Source organism: Asterias rubens, chromosome 2 (assembly GCF_902459465.1).
Source record: "Asterias rubens chromosome 2, eAstRub1.3, whole genome shotgun sequence".
Taxonomy (NCBI): Eukaryota; Metazoa; Echinodermata; class Asteroidea; order Forcipulatida; family Asteriidae; genus Asterias; species Asterias rubens.
The window spans coordinates 4,738,647-4,757,521 of NC_047063.1; the positions used below are offsets into that span (position 1 = coordinate 4,738,647).

At 40.6% G+C, this 18,875-nt stretch overlaps 1 protein-coding gene across 2 annotated transcripts; it reads right to left on the minus strand.

Moving 5' to 3' along the window:
- Nucleotides 1-1,753: 1,753 nt before the first annotated feature.
- Nucleotides 1,754-16,990, minus strand: LOC117306769 (metabotropic glutamate receptor 3-like). 2 transcript variants are annotated; one of them, XM_033791269.1, is made up of 5 exons: nt 16,969-16,990; nt 15,125-16,654; nt 13,452-14,524; nt 11,274-11,472; nt 1,754-5,327 (listed from the first exon to the last, which is right to left on the minus strand). In XM_033791269.1, the coding sequence occupies exons 2-5, from the start codon at nt 16,485-16,487 to the stop codon at nt 5,242-5,244; spliced, it is 2,721 nt and encodes a 906-aa protein (XP_033647160.1). In that variant the 5' UTR covers nt 16,488-16,654; nt 16,969-16,990; the 3' UTR covers nt 1,754-5,241. The 2 variants fall into 2 exon arrangements, with proteins under 2 accessions (XP_033647160.1, XP_033647161.1); XM_033791270.1 differs by having other exon boundaries at nt 5,237-5,327; nt 11,225-11,472.
- Between the last annotated feature and the right edge of the window lie 1,885 nt (nt 16,991-18,875).

Consider the following 18,875-nt stretch of genomic DNA (forward strand, 5'->3'; position numbering starts at 1 on the left):
TCAGTTCGTCATCGAAGTTGCAAGAAAATAATGAAATAAAAAGACCATTGTTGCACAAATTTGTGTGCGTTCAGATGACTTTTTTTTTAATAGGCCGGAAGCCCAATATTTTAGTGAGAATTTCAACCTTTTTCTCAAAAACTAGGTTACTTAAGGGGGAGCCGTTTCTCACAATGTTGTATACTACCAAGAGCTCTCCATTGCTAGTTACCAAGTGAGTTTTTATGCTAACAATTACTTTGAATAATTTACCAGTAGTGTCCAGTGCCTTTAAGAACAACATGCCAATACCATCCGCACACTTTATGATAATCTGGAGTGATAACCGGGATGCCATGCTCCAAACTATTACCCCCTCAACAGCAAACGTCTGTTTCAATTAGACGCACAGCTAGACGTATCCAATCATATTAATCGGATTGTTCGCCCAGGAACAGGCGAGCCAGAAACCCCGTTTCCCATCCCAACCTCTGCTTAATTCAACAGCGAAAGAAGGGTTATCAAAATGAAAACACCCAGGGTCACATACTTTGCTAGTAATAAATTCAGAATGTCTCATATTTCACATAAGTGGAAGGCAAAACAAAATTAATCAAATTGATTAAAGGCCCCCTTCAAACATTGCATGGCGGTAGGCGCACTGCCCACGGTGATGCTGCTCTTAAGCGACCCTGTTACGGCATGGGTAAATAAACGTTGAGCTGAGAATCTTAAGGTGTTACTCTAGCTGTCGTAACAAATAAATCATCAAATGCATCTTAAAGATTAGCTACATGATGTTGATAGTTGTGAAAACCCCTGAATCCACGACAATGTCACCTATCCGCCTGAATGTTATTAATGTACAACACTGGGTATTGGTTGTGCAGGAAACCGCTCTGTGAATTGCCGTATGCACTTTGATATGTCTCGTATTCGTCAACAAGGAATGGCTGAAAAGAGACTGCAGACCCGATCGAATTCCAACCAAATCTTTGATCATCTTCCTTTCATTTGACTAGACATGCATTCATGCATTATACCAGTAAGTAAACTTTAACACACCATGACATTTTACCAGAGCTCGGAGTCGAAGCAGTTCAACGTCTTATTCAACATTGAGTGCAAGACGCTGTAAATGAAAACTTTGCTGTATGAAGTAGGATTTGAAACTTTGCATGGTGGAAGTATAACGGAAAGAGGTTTGCAGTACCACCAATGGTACAATATAGAACATTCTGATTGCCTCCTCCCCCTCCAGCCCCACCCCTCCCCCGCCTTCCTCAAACTCTTGCAGTTGCAACGGATACGAACAATTGAGGAAACACAAAGCTAAATCATACGGTGTCGGTATTTTCCCGTGGATTCGATAAATACGCACGCCCTTCATAGGGCTAAAGACATTGACCCATATGACGTCACATTCTAAAACAGCGTCCTCACTTAAAGTCGAACATGCGCATGACCTCAACATTCCAGCAGCGTTGCATGCAAATTGATTGCAATATACGTCACTGGCTGCCATCTTTGATGACTTGTGTAGCGCTATCATTGGCTGAGAGTCTTACACTTGTCCATTGTTTAGCATCAAACATGGCGATCAATGAGGCGTACGGCAATCACTCTAGTGCTTACACAAACCCTTTGTGAAATTTCAACCCAAATTTAACGATAACAAGCTTCAAAATGCTTGCAATAAAAACGTTGATTGGCAAAACCAAAACTTAGCGGACGGCTTTTGTGTTAATAATGAAGTATTAAAGTGATCAGTTAATTAAATTTCATACAATATTACATTTAATGTACATAACTATTACCGGTAATAGGGTTGTTTAAAAAATTGTATAGGGATACAATGTTAACAAGTTACAATGTTTTGTGTTTTGATTTTTAAAAGTCACATCAAATGTCGTTGCAATTGATGCATATTTTCTTCACCAAAACAGAACAGATAACGAATTTAAAAACATTAAAAATGTTGCGAGATAAATTTCTTTATAATAAGTTATCCCATTTTTTTAAAACGTTAACTCGACTTGTCGCATGTCGCATTTTCAGCCTATGTTAACAACCCGTATGTCTATAATCGTCGACAATCATCGACAATCATCGACAATTGCAAGAAACATTGTCACTGTCTGTGTCATCGTCGTATTCTGTGTTGTCAATGTCACTGTCACTTAAAGGCACTAGACACCTTTGGTAATTGTCAAGGCCCAGTATTCTCACTGGGTTTATCCCAGCATATGCTAATAAATATGAGAAATCTGTGAACATTTGGACTGAATTGGACATCGAAGTTTCAAGAAAATAATGAAGCAACAAAATCACAATGTTTGACCAATTTTTGTTAGTTGCCTAAAAAAGGCTGCAGGCCTGGAGTCTTTTACGTGAATACAAATTTTAAGTGAACAATTGCCACCTCTCAGTAGAGGGAGCCGTTTATCTTAAAGTGTCACCAAAAGCTCTATGTTACTCGTCACCAAGTACGTTTGATGCTTACTAGCAACTATTTTGAGTAATTACCAATAGTGTCCAGTGCCTTAAGAGTCTGTACTAATTATCTTATTACTCATTGATTTGTAAGAGACGACCACTGGGCAAATCACTGGTACGACAAGGACCGACGAAGGGTCACCGAAGCGAGTTATGAGTGACATCACTCATGATAATGACATCACTGTACGGGATTTTTAATCATTTCTAATGAACTAATGTCCGTCTGTCATACTGTTTATGTTTTTTTTTAAACTGAATCTATTTGTTTAAAATTCTAAAAAGGTTAGTGCGTGGTAATAAGAAGTGCCCCCGATGTGTACTGACTGGTAAAATTTGCATAATTCATACGTATGTGCTTGGAACACTTTCTTATTGGTTGGATTTTAATGACGTATCGTAGGTTATGTGCATCAGGTTACCCAAATAAGTCATGCAGGCGAAGCGTAATTCAAACCGCATCATTATAAATGTAGCCGACTTTTTAAAAACAGGTCCTTGTTTGAACTCCACAATGTTTACTACCTTTTGAATTCTAAATTTCCGAATAAAACTGAACGAAAAGATGCATACATTACGTAATTGCCTGGCTGCGCCGTGGTTTTACCGGCGTTCCAACAGCATCTTGCTTTGTTTGCTTCATCATAAACTACAAATAAACAACGTAAAACTGCTCGTATTCATAAGTGGATCGAGTCAAACAAAAAGAGGGCATTCTAAACTAACTTTTAAAAAGATTGATGAAACCTTGGTATTTTTCCACGGATTAAGTTGTTACAAACTTTTAATTGAGTACCTTTCTATTTAATAAAATGAGCCACTGCATGGGTTGTGACAGAAGAAACCCTTGACATGAATTATCCTCAAAATCCTTTCAAACGCATTGGTTTGTTGGTTCACTTTAAAGGAACACGTTGCCATGGATTGGTCGAGATCGTGTTTGAAAAGCGTTAGATGGTTAGATAGATAATTTACAAGTAGAACATAATGATCCACACAAACATGCCTCGAAATTGCACGGTTTTCCTTTTACGTCGCGAAGAAACACGGTCGGCCAATTGGTGTGGAGTCCAAGTTTTGACAGCATAAAATGGCCGATCGTACTAGTTCGCGACGCAATTTCGAGTGATACTTGTGTGGATCATTATATCCTACTTTTCAAATAACTTTTCAAATAACTGTGTAACCTTGTGTATTTCATAACATTTTCAAACGCTTTTCAAAGACCAACTCGTCCGATCCAAGGCAACGTGTTCCTTTATCATGCTTATTAGTTGGCATAATGTAAAATGAAGATACAAACAATGTTGCGTGTCAATAATCACACGAGGCTTTGTAGCAACTCTAGTAGGTCCGTTCAGCTTATCTTTTGCAAAGATATGCTGTGATACAGAAAGAAATGTTTTGTTTTGTAATCTATTTAACATAAATTAATAAATAAAACACTTTTTCTGATTTGATGGTACAACACCAATAGAGAAGAAGGTACTGCCCGACAACTATGATTAGAGTTTGGAGTAGTTTCAATAATTTGTAATATCCAGTGACTTAAAATCGACTCTAACTAAAACCTATGCCCCCAAACCATATCACTATCCGATTTCACTTCCTATTACGGAAAAGTTACTAATCAGCTGATTGTTTTCCCCCTAGGACGATCGGGTAGCAATTTGCATAATAACTTCTACCAGTGCTTACTCGACACTTAGGAACCAGATCGAGAGCGAGGCCAACTCATGAGGAGTGGGGATGCCAGGACAAAGACCCTTTACATATTGGGAGAGGTGAGTTTAGTGGGGTGGGGTCGGGGTTGATTCGAAACCGAGACAAAGGCACCATAGTACAAACTAATGGTAGAGACGTGGACCCTATACCATAAAGCTGTTGGGTGTATAGAAAAAACTGCTTGGCAATTGTCTTTACTATATGCAACAAGCGAGTGGGGCACAATATTGCAACAATGCAAACCTTATCGACACTTTGAGTGGTTATCAGTTTCTTTTAAGCAAGATTGTTTTGTGCCTAGCAAGTTGGTTATACTAAGCTTAATGGAATTAGACCCTGTGCCCACATTGCTTGGCAAATTACTTTGCTAAGCAACATTTGAGTGGGGCACCAGTCACTACAATGTCAACCTTGTTTAATATGAGTGGTAATCTATTTCTGTTAGCAATACTTGTGCTTTGCAAGTTTTGTGTCTACGGGCGTTAAGAGTTTGAGACCTTGCTGGTATAAACAGTGATGACAATATTGATTTATTTTTATTCAAATAAATCACTGTCTTTTTAGACCTCAGTGAAGGTCAAAAGTCTTTTGTACCAAACGTGCAAATAATATTAGGGCATTGCCCCGTGGCATGTGTGCATTCGGAGTCCGGTTTCGGTTTTGTTTTAACGTGAGGGGACATAAGATGGCTGCACCATGTTAAAGGTTTCTAGTTTTTTTTCTTCTACTTCTAAGATTTTACAGTAACAAGTTCCGCAATAAGGAAATACTCCACTCTGACTTTAGGTGTATTGTAATAAGCTTCTTGTGTACAAATACGTCCTTTAAACTGCTTCTGAACAACTGTAACTCAAATATCATCGTGTCAAATTATTAATAACATATTCGTAGATTCCATTGTTTAAATAACAGTTACAAGAAAACAGAGACAAAATAGTCGTCGTTGTTTTTGAGCTTTCATACCAACATGCACGTTTAACTATCTATTGCGTGTTGAATGTGCAACTCTGTTTTACCAATAATTTTAAACAAAAGACGTGACTACAAAAATGCTTGGCTCGTCTCGGCCTCCGTATCTTGGCTGTCGTACTGTGTCGTCTGGTTGTTAAATCTCATGATGTATCTTCCTGTTGACATACAAGGAGGAAAAATAAAACAAGACAAACGGGATGTTAACGTAGGAACGAGGAAGGACAAAACACTAGCAATTGAGTTACAGGCAAACCAAAGGAGGTCATTGTTGCATCTCTCTGGAATCGACACTCCAATTTGTAAATGGTGGTACTTGATAATTGTTCGTGAACACTTTCATCTTTTTTTTTCTGCCATACATTTGTTCTGTCCTTTGTCCTGCCCCCTTCCGGGGGAGTTTGAAAAGATGAAATGTTATGGGTAAGAACGTCACAGGCCATAACGGTATCATTACACTCAAGGTTTGACGGAAGGCTGCCCTGGTATTTTTTGGAGCTCATATTTTCTTAGAGAAGGGAAGAGCGATGTGGGCTTTATTTTTGTATCGCTTCTAGCTGATTATTAATGGAAACGTTTTGATGTTTGAGTGAATACAACGTCCAGGCACGCGTAAAATGAGAGTCGGTTCTAAATTATGCTAATTTCAGTTCATGTTGCCGTTTGATCAAGATGCCTCATAAAACAAACAACCAAATAAAAACAAAGATGTGTAAAAGACAACAAACACCTCCCCCCCCCCTCCAGCACCAACAACTACAAATGACTTTTCTGTTTGCTCAATCAAAATGGAAGGGTATATGTGAGTGGGTCAATACGAGACGCTTCACGCGTTGGGATGCCTGTTTTGTTTTGTTTGTTTTTAAAATAAATACAGTATTATTTTTATTACTACATTAGTTCTTATCTTGGACTTATTTTTCACGCTTTGGTGTTTCTGTTACACCGATATACCTGTTAGTGTTAGCAAAGGGTCAACCCGTCAGATAATTTGTTTTCTTTTTTTTGTTTGCATTTATACGATAAGTTATTTTAGTTGGTGAACAAGTTTGTGCTGCTAATTCAAATTTCTCAATTTCCGCGCTGTGTATTTTTATTTAATACACAAATACACAATGATTTATTTCTAATAAGAGATACACGATCGGTTTAAGTATTTTTAATTATTTTTTTTGTGCAAACTTAGGATGCCTTAACTAATTGTTTATTTTTATCTGGCATTCTGCTATTAATTTAATTGCAACCAATCCATTAAAAAACATCATTGCTTCAAAACAGTAAAGACGGAAATAAAAAGTATTTGATGTAAACACCTACTCATTAGTAATATCATATCTCTAAACAAAAGCTTAATCATCAGTCTTCTATGCGAATTTGTTTTGGGGTCTTGTTTCTTTCTTTTGTTTAGCCATGAAATCAAGGCAATGCTGATGCGATCTGACCACGCCCACTCTGTCTTTAAGATCCATCAAGGCGTCAGAAACGCTTAGATCTGTAATCCCTCCAACCTCCCACGATAAGTCGACGATGGATGTGTACAGGATGGTAACAAGAACATCCATGTCCTCGTCTTAACACCATTGCATAGAATTTACCAAGATCTGCAAGTGTTTGTGTAAAGTGCCCCCTTACAGGCGCTTTGCACTTTTGGTAATTATTGTTAAACACCAGTGTTCTCACTTGGTGTATCCCATGCCATAAAGCCTAAAGTACTAACTCTGTGAAAATTTGGACTCAATTTGTCATCGAAGTTGCAAGAGAATAATGGAAAAAAATTCAAAAAATCACCATTGTCGCACCAACTGGTGTGCTTTTAGATGCATAATAAAAGGCTTCAGGCCTGAAGTTTTTTAAGATTTGAGTGAGAAATTACCCGTTTCACACAAAACTACGTTACTATATAGAGGGAGCCGTTTCTAACATTATTTTATAATATCAACAACTCTCCGTTGCTCGTTACCAAAGTAAGTTTGCTAAGAGCTATTTTTAAGAAGTTACCAGTAGTTGCCTTTAATATTACTCTTCGTTTACACTTTCTACGGACCCTGGATCCGACGTTGCGATGACGAACTGCTTAATTCTGAGCGGATGGATGTTGAAACCCCAAAACTATCTGGAGGCAGCGCTGTTCTTAATCATTGGGTGTAGACACATAAGGTGTTGAGTCGGATGCACCTTTGATGACTGACAACGGTAACATCTCAAAGATATATTTTACCCGAATTATTGCTATTTCGAGAAGTTTGATATATCTTGCTGACAAGTTCAGTGGGTCCCTTTCTTAATTACTAATTTCAACAAACGAAATTTTTGTACGATGTTTGTGTGCTGTAGTGCCTGGCTCCTCTGCAGTATTACTCTAATTTCATGGCGTTGTTGCTGTGTTGTCATTTAAATTTTACAAGCTTTCGCAGTTTAACTTTTGCAGTTTTGTTAATATTGAACAATAAACCCAAAATTTAAGAGTTGAAAGTTCAGGGTGCACCGAGACAGCGTTCTGAGAAGCCCCGCATAGAGATGTCATCATTACCTACAGAAAAACATTTGTAAGACCCCGTTCTCCAAAAGCGAACTCCGTCTGTATAATAAGATCGAATTTATGTGTACATTATCGTGCACTCGTCTGTTATGTTTGATATGTTAAGTGGGAAGAGATTATCCCTAGTCAAACGCTGGGTGGCGCACTGTATTTTGAATCCCAGTTACTGAACCGGAAATTGAATAAAGTTGTCCGCACTTTGTCATCCATAAATCCGCACTTTGTCATCCATAAATCATCAAAATTAAGGTCACAGTTTCTATAAATAAATTCGCAAAATAAATTTGATTCGAAAATGATGACCATGATGCTTTTTTTATCGATTTCTAAAGAACCGCGAAAGTAGGTTGGGTGAATGGATGAGGGGGTGTGGTGGTGGTGGTGGGGGGGGGGGGGGGGTTACTAACGAGTAGGCTATATGCACCAACGACAAAACGGAGGTACATCGCGTGTATGTTTATTTGTCACGTTTCAAGAGTGTTAAACGAGTGTGTGGGTCCGGTCGGTTTGCCATTTTTTCCCCTGTACTGTATTTGGTATGATTTGCTTTACGATCACACCCCTTTTTACGTCAAATCTCGTAATCAATAGAATCCGTCCGAAGACGCAAACAACGCCCTCATTGAGGTAAATGAAGACATACGAATGGCATGCACACCCCTAGACTGGGTTCTGTCTTTATCCGCAAGGATAAAGACAGATCCCCGCTGTCAGATCCATTGATTTCATTGGATACAATCATTGTTTGATAAACGTGCAGTGACATAGATGCCCAAATAGTCACTGCTGTCGTCCGCAATAGAAGTTGACAGCGCATCTCTATGTGAAATGACCGAGAAGAGGTTAAATTACACGCCGGTTTTGCGATTTTTTGAGGCCGGTCTCTGGCGTTATTTACGAGCCTCGAAGTGTGACGTCAGATGTTCAGGTTAGCATACCCCTAACGTTGCCTTCGTTTGACCTTTGCGCTGGCGGCCAATTCAAGATGTCTACCCAGGCTAGTAAAAACGTTGTAGACTCAACCCTCAATGAGTCGTAATCGATATGACACCGTCATTCGAGTAAGGATAAATCTATCGGGACTTTAATACACAAAGCGTCTTTGTATTATATTCATGAGTATCGTTTTCATGTGCTAGACACAACTTTAAAAACATGTTTGTTAAACCTAAATATGCCAACTACACAATAATTGTTGTGGAATTTTAATTTGAACCGCAGGTAGACATCATTCTTAACCATAAAGTGAGGTCAAGTCTGATTCTCGGGTCTGTATTCCATGGCTAAGTTTGACTTCCCCACACAATGTTATATAATTTGTGTCGCCATGAACTGTGTTTAAACCAAAGTTTTGTCAGAAACAGAATCCTGTGCACGTAAAACTCAATGGTTGGGACCAACTTGCTACCCGGGAAGTTCAAGTATTATGGTCAGGACTTGCAGCGTCGGTCTCTCCACCAAAAAGAAGAGTTACACGAGTCGGCTCAACTCGAAACTAGCTTTGGTCTCGTTGTTCTGATTGTCCGCATCTATGACACTCATTTTGAAATCGTATTTTAAACTTTTAATTGTTCAGGGTCACGTCAGTTTGTGCCGGGACGATCAGTGACTATGGGAGACCTGACACTGACCCACTTTCCTTATCTCTCGTAACTGATTGTGTGCCATTACCATGCAGGATGTGATGAATCTCTACAAGGGTGTATGCATAGCGAAGGTCGAGGATGTCATCTTAGGTAAACACTAAAAAATGAAAACTTTCATCTGCTCGATTTCATAAAAAGGGTTCTTAAATTAAAGTAAAAGCTTGAAGAAGGGCTACACATTTCAAACATTTGTTTGAAATATTATACTTGATTCGTTGACATTTTGCGTATTACACTTTTGGGAAAAAACGAATCGAACAAACGAATCTTGCGGCCGTATAATGACAAATTTTGAGAATACTGTCTTTGACAGTAGGAGGTGTCCAGTGGCTTTAAGACGATCAATTGAACGTTTTTCAACCATTGACCGCATCAAGAACTCCCAAAATTTGAGGAAATGGAATGATTTCCTGATTTCTGGATTCGTAAATGGATGACATAACAAGTATTCCACCCGCACCAATCTTCTTTTCAATGTGTACATCTTCAGTCGGTTTGCCCCCACAATGACTTAAAGAAGAAAAATGCAAACATTTTACTTATAGGAAGTAAGGTGAAATTCTTTGTTTAAATCTTGAATGTTTTGTTTTTTTCTGTTTTCCCCTTCTTTTTCGTATGCCTTGCTCGGCAACGTCCTGTTCAAGTTGCTCAGCAACGTCTTGTTCAAATTCACCAGCAACGTCTTGTTAAAATTGCCAAGCAACGTCTTGTTAAAGTTGCCCAGCAACGTCTTGTTCAAATTGTTGTTCTGTTTGTCAATAGTACAGGAATGTTGGTACGAATTGTACACAATAAATGGGTTCATTCATGTAATGTGTTTCCCCGGTACATGTAGTCGTTTCCAACACCGTGAGGTAGAACCACAGTGCTGCTCTTGGTCCTTGAGTGAGAATCAGACAGATTATGAACCGCTCCTACTTTACAATTAAAAACACTGGAGATATGATCATATGGAATGCCCGAGGGGTACTGAGACTTTGGGTGTTCAATTACTTTCGTTTTCGTTTTTCTTGTTATAATATTTCAGGAATACATGTCTGTCTCAGTGTAATGTCTGACTTTAATTAAATGACATCTCGTGTTACGATTGACCGATGTGAAGAAACGCAGGCTAGACTTGTTTTTAAAGGTTCCTTGATGTAGGTTTTTCTATCTGTGTTATATTTGACATAAAGTTTTCTCGCGTAAAAAAAATAAAAAAAATAAATTTTCATCTTTACTCATTCAATTGTGATTTTTGTATAAAGCCAGGCCCTTCTCTTTCATAAGAATTGGTGGTGGCGAAACTACATGATTCGGATATATTCACCATTTGGCATCGTTTCGGTTTTATTAATTTGATTACACCATCACAAGGTGCAATGCTGAACTCTATTCCGCCACACACTGTCGTGATTTCAATTGTAACGCCAAGGAAAAAGGCTTCTCCAGGAAAAAAGTTTCGATAGAGGGCGTGATACAATGCATTTCAATCGCTCAATAGCGATTTCTAAGGCAGTCTGTTTGGGGCGAAAATCTAACAGTTGTTAAGCCATGCGAAATGGCTCCAATAGAAGATATGTGGTCAAGTGTCAAGAAAACGTCGACACTTTCTGTGAGTGCCTTGGGAGGATTTACATTGAGTTCAAATCTGGATAAAAGTTACACAAACTTGACCTCAAAGCGGGAAGGCTCAACATTGGTAGTTTGCTGGTAAGCTTTTTTTTTTGAACATACTTTCTTGTATGTTGTCTTTTGATGCATGCAAAAGGCAAAGTACACGGCTATACTTGTGTGTGATTTTTTTTTTCTTTTCCAAAATGATTAATGATTGGTTTAATCTTGCTATATGCTACTTTTGACAGCTATTACTTGATTCGGTTGAACGTACGTTTTTGTAAAAGTACCAATGTGGACATTTCCCTTTTATAGGTTACTACCTCGTGGGTATTGACCATGATTGTTGACCATGTCACGAGGCGGTGCATCGTAGTGTGATCGTCTGGTGGACGTAGTGTTCAGCCTCCGGACGTTTTTCTCTGGTTGAAAGACAATGATGTATACTTTTGGAGTGAATAGACACGCTAGGGCCACCGTGGCGCTCATGCTGACTGTGATACATAGGGTCGTTATCTGCATCTAAAACGGGAAGAAAATAGGAAAGATCAATGTTTAGTACTCGTTTCCTAGCACATAAGTTGTTCCTATTTCTGTGTATGATGCTTTTACGTTCGTTACGCACATCGAATAATGACTTTCTTATCAACGAGGAAGGATCGATGTGGAAGGAGATTCTGTCTCACAGTAGACTTGACTCAAGTCCCAACCCCGTGTCATGCTCTGCATTCCAAAACCCGTTCCAATAACAACGTGCAGAGTAAAAAAATGACCACGTCAAGTCCCATTCTCGGGACCACATTTTGACGGCGAGCGGCGCAATGTACTGTGTATGCTACGTGTTGTTTTATGCTAAGGGACCTCTCAAACGAGAATGGGACTTGAATCAAGTCTAGTCTCACAGAGACTCTGTGACCCTATATGATGGCCCTATAGGCAAACACCAGTCTCGTCGTGACATACTCTGGCTGTGTGCCAAATTGCATACTCGCACTTGCACCGTCAAAGGCATACTTCTCCAAATTCAGTTTCCCTTTGCCTAAATAAAGCACCAGCTAAGATCCTCAATCCTGACACGGATGTAGATATCCACAAGCCTTAAAAACTCTGGACACTATTTATAGTTGTCAAAGACCAGTCTTCTCACTTGGTGTATCTTAATACATGCATAAAATAACAAACCTGTGAACATTTTTAGCTCAATCGGTCGTCCAAGTTACGAGATAATAAAGAAGAAAACACCCTTGTCACACAAAGTTGTGTACGTTTAGATGGTTGATTTCGAGACCTCAAATTCTAAACCTGAGGGTCTCGCAATCAAATTTGTGGAAAATTACTTCTTTCTCGAAAACTACTCCACTTCAGAGAGAGCCGTTTCTCACAATGTTTTATACTACCAACCTCTCCCCTCTTACTCGTAACCAGGTAAGGTTTTATGCTAATAACTATTTTGAGTAATTACCAAAGTGTCCACTGCCTTTAACAACTGCTTAACAATTTTCTGATTAGCAGAAATGAGCAGGACACCACAATTTGTATATTATGTGACATGGTATTTTGGCTGGTAGCCTTACTTTGAAGCAAAATGTTGTTGGGCCTAGCTATTTGTTGTGCTTCATCAGCAGCTACCATGAAATAAAACACTGGCTGTTGGTTACTCTTCACTATCGGCGTAGTAGTAGATGAGTTACTTTCCGCAATGCTGCCCTCTATTTTTACAAGGGGAAACAAGTCATGTTCATGTCACAAGATGGCGCTATGTCAGATAGGGCGTGGACCATGTACCGACTCGTCACACTTTGCCTGGCTGCAACAGTAATTGACACACTGTACAGCTAGCTTTTTTTATACATAGACTTTGAGCTCTTTGGAATATCCGCATACCCTATTCAGCAGCAGGTGTTTCTTTAGACCAGCTTTAGTCTGCAACCCGAGCCGCTCAAAGGTCTCGGATAGCGGGGGCCTCTGCAGTAAATTGCATTTGTAACACTTCCAATAGAAACACATTTTTAAACGATTTCTCCATCCCTGGTTTTCATGAACAACTAGCCACTCTCGGTACATGGGGGGGGGGGGGGTAAAAACAACATTTGGTTCAATTTGTTGTTTGTTTTATGCTCATAACTCCTTGAATGTTCAACTTGAATGTTATGTACCCCAAGCCCCTTAGTAGGATTCGATAAACTATAGATTATCCTTTTAATAGGGCAACTGTTCAACAATGATTGAAATGTAGCCATTTATCAACATCAGATTTTGTTTGAATGCAAATGGAGTATTATTTTGTTGAACACAATATACCCGATGCATGACGTCATCAAGCTTCCTCCTAAAAGGGGAACCGATTATGAAACAACAGTAAGGCGCAGAATGGTACGCACGTCTCTAGTGATTGGCCAACCTCCTTTTGACATAGGCGAGGGAGGGCGCCCTACTCAATTTATGTCATTATGCGTAGAGTATATCCATACAAGTTGTTAGATACAAACGGATGAACTTACCCTAAAATCGCCGGTTGTGCCAAAATAAAGTGGAACAAACGCCAGCCACACTATACACGTGGTGTACATGGTGAACCCGATAAACTTGGCTTCGTTGAAGTTCTCCGGAATCTTCCGTGTCTTAAATGCATAAACAGTGCAACATATGATAAGAAACATATTGTACGCTAGAGATACCACCAATGATGTATCGGTTATGTTACATTTGAGTATAACGTGATACCGGTCCTTTGACAGTTGCACACTGGCTCCCGGCGGCACCACGATGAGCCACATAAGTTCCCCGAATAGTTGGGCACTGACCAGAACGAAACAAATGACCAGCTGCGATTTGGGGCTGATGTACTTCGGCCTTTGGGCTGAATGAGAAGCACTTTCAAATATCCTAGCAATTCTATTGGTTTTTGTTAGCAGTGCCGAGTAACATACGCAAAACGATAGCCCCAGGCCGATCCTCTGTATAGAACACGTTGTCTCGGACGGCTTTGCGAGAATCGGGAACGTCATGGCGTAGCAGGAGGCGAACCCAAGCAATAAGATGTAACTGAGCTCCCTGCTCGACGCCTTGACCAACGGCGTTTGGTTGTGGGTTACGAACACAATAGCGACGAAGCAAGTCGCCATGATCCCAAGCAGGGAGAACACCACAGGTATGATGCTCCAGGGGGAGGCGAAGTCCATGTATTCCTCCATGCGTTTGTAGCAGCCGCTAAGGTTGCTGAGCGGCCAGTAGCCACGCGCGCAATCCGTACATGTAAACTCATCCTTGACGAACTGGTGGGGCTTACAGGCCGAGCAGAACCAACAACATGCTTCGTCGTCGTCCTGTAGTTTCTTAATCTCGTCTCGCTTACAGGGAAGACTACACTGTGACATGGGCAGATCAGCTGTCGATGGAACCGGAACCGATGGGTGGAATTGAACTGAGTTCGGGTCCAGCCCGAGCTCCCCGTGCCACTCCCCTACTCGGACGTAACTGTAATGGTTGTCGCTACCACGCCGGAAGTTGAAGATGTCGTAGCGGCCCAAACCATCGCCCTTCTCATCGAAGCTGACTAGAGACCCAACTATATCTGAAATGTTAGAACATAGGAATGTATATTGATTACACAACTTACTATTCTCCATTGCATAGCACAGCTGGTGTTAAATTTGTCACCACTAGGATGTTGGTAATCCCCACAACAATTAAGACAGGATTGTATAAACCCATTCCAACCGATTAAAAAAAGGGGAAACCCCAGATTGAATTTAGAACCATTCATGGTAAAAGTTAACCGGTGAGAGTTGACTTTGACCTTAATAAGGGTCAATTGTACGATGAGCACCAAAGCAAGACAGCAATATATATTTGTAATGTGCCGCTTTCTGGTACCTTCTTCTGTTTCATTCTTCTGTTTTTGTTTTCATTTTTAGACAACTGGAGTTTAAATGCAGAGGAAATAAGAGTCGCACTGTCTCACTGATGAAGACTAAACCATTCATGCGAGAACAGTTTGCGATATTTGAATGAGATTACCAAATAATTACATGTCATGCCGCAAATGGAGACCAGTTCCAATTCACACCTTCAAAGCATTACGCCTGTTTCAATACCAGGTATTACCAGTTACATCTTCTGAAGCCTATATTATATCAAGTATGTATACTGAAAAACATTGCCGTAAATTTACCTTGAAATTCTATGTTCAAGATGTATTCCTTAAACAGTCGTTGTCCGTTGATAGGCACCATCCCTTCGCACAGTTCCGAAGTCTCGTTGCAGATTGAGCGATGCATGCGATCCAGCGCGTTCCCGAGCGCGTACACAGCGTCCACCACAAACTGTGTCTTCTTCTCCTGAAGATGCGACCCGTCGTCGAGGCTTTTTTCCAGGCACCTCAATTCAGCAGGGGTTGCATTCCCCGTGCCGTCCGGCGGGAGAGTACATTTAAACTTCTGTTCCCAGAACTCCTTAAACCATGGGTTCCGTGCATTGTTCGTGGGATTAAGATTGAGAAAATATTTATCATATTGTCTGATCTTTCGAGTCTGTAGTTCGATAGTTATCGCTCCTTCAGCAACGATTTCCCTACCCTTAACGGGGGTCTCCTGTGCACCCCATCCATCGCTGGCGAGCCAGATGAAACTTTCGCTGTGATTGGCTCGCATCGCGGCGCTCAAGAGGTCCCTGGCGTCCTCTACCCTTGTGAACAACACCACAACCTTTGCATTTTGTTTCTTCTTCAGCCGCGTGATGATTTTATCGTAAGTTTGAGAGTCTGCCGAAGAGAGTATCTTCTCTGCTCTCGCTATACAGATATTTCGCAATGCTGCTTCTTTCTGGAACTCGTAGATTCCCGATTCGCCGTAGTTTCCCTCTGAGGCGATCGTTGAGACATACGTCCAACCGAAAGAAGCCACAATGTCTGCTATAGCTTTCGCCTGCAGCTTATCAGGTGGGACAGTTCTTGCAAAATACTCAAACTTCTTCCTGTCTGAGAGCTCCGAGCTTGTCGATGCGTAGCTGATTTGCGGAATCTGGAACAACCGGAGCAAGTTGGCCACTTGGATGGACACAGTACTGTACGAACCGCCTATCACTCCGGCCACGACTCCCGGATTAGCGGTGTGATTAACAGGCACATGTTCCGGTGGACACTCCGGCGAAGTCAAAGTGACCGTAGTCAGGGAGGACCGGACGAACTCCAGAGACTGCTCCAGCGCGTACGTGTCGCTGGAACACGTGTCTCGGATCTCGGCACCGATTTCAATTCCGGGCAAGATATTCGTGTCGTTGTTGATCAGATCAATTGCGAAAAGCATAGCCTCCAGTCTCTGGATACCACGATCCTGGTTAATATCTCCACAGATACTCTCATTCTTACCTTTCTCGTGGATGGGGAACAGGCCCCCGAGCACGATGTCCCCGTCGACTCTCAGTGTTTGCCCGGCGGCAACTTTCCCCGTAAGGTCCGGGTAGGCGGCTAGCACAGCGTAACACAGAATCAGAAGTACTGTCAGTGGTACCACTAAGTACTTCCAAACTGTGGCCATTGTATTACATCTATCTCTTAATTATTAGCAAAGAGGCCGTCATGGAAGTTGTCGACCATCAAATGTCATTTTAAATCCGTTATGAGAAACAACATTAAGCGAAGGAATTGCGACATTCACCAAATCGATGAAGGACTCCACACACTAAAGTTCATCCCACTCATAATCTGTGTTGAGAGGAAAAGAGAAAAACACATCAATATAATGTTATTTATATCATACACGTTTATAGATACCTGTACCTGTTCGAATACATCAACATAAACATGTATCACAGCCAATCCTCTAAATGTTTGAGCAAGGAATGCAACATTTGCATCTACTGGGCTGTGAATTATTCACCTATAACAATACAAAAATAGTGTTCAAAATAAACACAATAAAAAGGCGGCATCCGGCCTCTCTCGCAAAGCCTATGTGAGTCTAGCCAAATATTCATCTGGAATGAGTGTTTACAATACAACCAGATTGTGAACCTCACCTGTCGGGTTATTTTAAAGGCTGTTTGGTGCTAAGAGTATATCTCGCTAATGATAACTGGCGGCTCCGAGCTATAACATGAAACCGAGTTTACTAATGATGGCGGTCCGAGAATTGTAGTCGGCGTAATGCTTTCGTAAATGGACACTTTGTCTGTGTTTAATAGACCACTCATCAATTAATTAACGTTGGTATCTATTAACGTCCACTGTGTACCTCCTCATTAAAGTAACTTACAAATGACGAGTGACACATATCTCATTATTTTGTCTGGAGACAATGTTACAGTGATTGAGGTGCATTGTTCACTGCAGATGTCAAACAGGTAATGAGCAACAGTGATTGAAAGTCGAGCATTAGCAGTCCATTGAAGAATAGTAAACGAGTGAAGATGTGCGATTATTCAAAGTAAAACTGACTTTAACCATTAAGAAGATAAAGAGGCAGGTGGAATGGAGCGATAAAGAGCGGTATAGAGAGGGGGCGCCGCAAACTGATCCGTCATTCCTCCTCATCCGTCCCTCATCTTCCCTCCCCGGCCCCCGGTCCAAAACGTTCAGCCTATACTACCTCTCCAATCCTCACAGCCAATTCGATACCGAAAGGAAATGAAATCACAAAAAAGAAAAAAATAATAATCCAATCTTCCACTTCTCATCACTTATTCAAAAAACGGGTCTTGTCTCCGCGATCTTATCACAGCTGTCGTTTTTGAAAATGCATCTCAGTATAAAATATGTCTGCGGTGAAATCGACTGTTTAGCCAGACTGGGTCGCCACCTGTCTCTATGCCGCTGAAATATTACAGTTTCCTCCCCGTATTGATTATAACTTGCCAAATATAAATACAGGAGTCCGGGGACTTGCTTCTCCAGGAAATGCAGTTTTTTTTATTCTCAGGGACTTTTTATAGATCGTAGAGAGAGAGACTGTAAAGGTCCGGTGAACATTCTTAAAACCGAAATCGTCTAGGCAAAAGGATTGTGTCGAATAATTGATCTCTTTTAGGCAGCACACAGTATCGGTGTATGTTTACTTCTGGGAGTTAAAAGGCTTTTCATGGCGGGGGAAAACCGCTCAATTTGGACATTTAACTTTTAAATGGAAGCGATTTACACTTGTCTTAAATTGATCAAGTAGAATTCCAATTGCTTGAGGCATCTGACTTTTGTTAAAAGGGGCAAGTGGGGGAAAGTGCAGAGAGTTTTGAGTATGTATTTGAAAACTTTAGCGTGTCTTCATAATTCTATGTTTGACGGACTTTTGGACGATTATTATTTTGATATAATACACGACTAAAACATGTACTCATGGCGGTGTTTATACGCCAATCTCCAAATGGTCAATAATATAAGGGGATAATGAATATCCTCCAAAAAAAAAAGGAAAAGGGAGTTGCAACCGTCGACTATAACTAAACGGATCCAGGTGTTTGGACAGAGCGAGGACGTCTTCGCTTCCTTTTCGTGTAACAAGCGATGGGAGAACAAAGAATAGTCCTCGTTTTATTAGTTCAACAAACATGTGTAGGCTTACACCCCTGTGGGGTATTTTAGACAATGGAACAACGGACCCCATTATATAGTTCTTCGTTAAACCCGGACCCAACATGGAATGATAGAACAATGATAGCAATCATTTAACATATATTAATAATAGCAGTACCCACAAACCATATTATGGTTCACACGCGTGTGTTTTAAAGCTGTATACGAAGTGTGGACTTGAAAACAAAAGAGGCCCACATACTGTAGGGACTTGAAACACTATGAAACACTATGTGGACCTAAACACAAGTGTACATATTAATGAAATGTCCACGTAAAATGAATGTGAGTGTGTCTAACCGTAGACGTCGGGAATTCTTGGCATATGATTCAGGCCGTTGTCAAACCAAGTACAATCCTG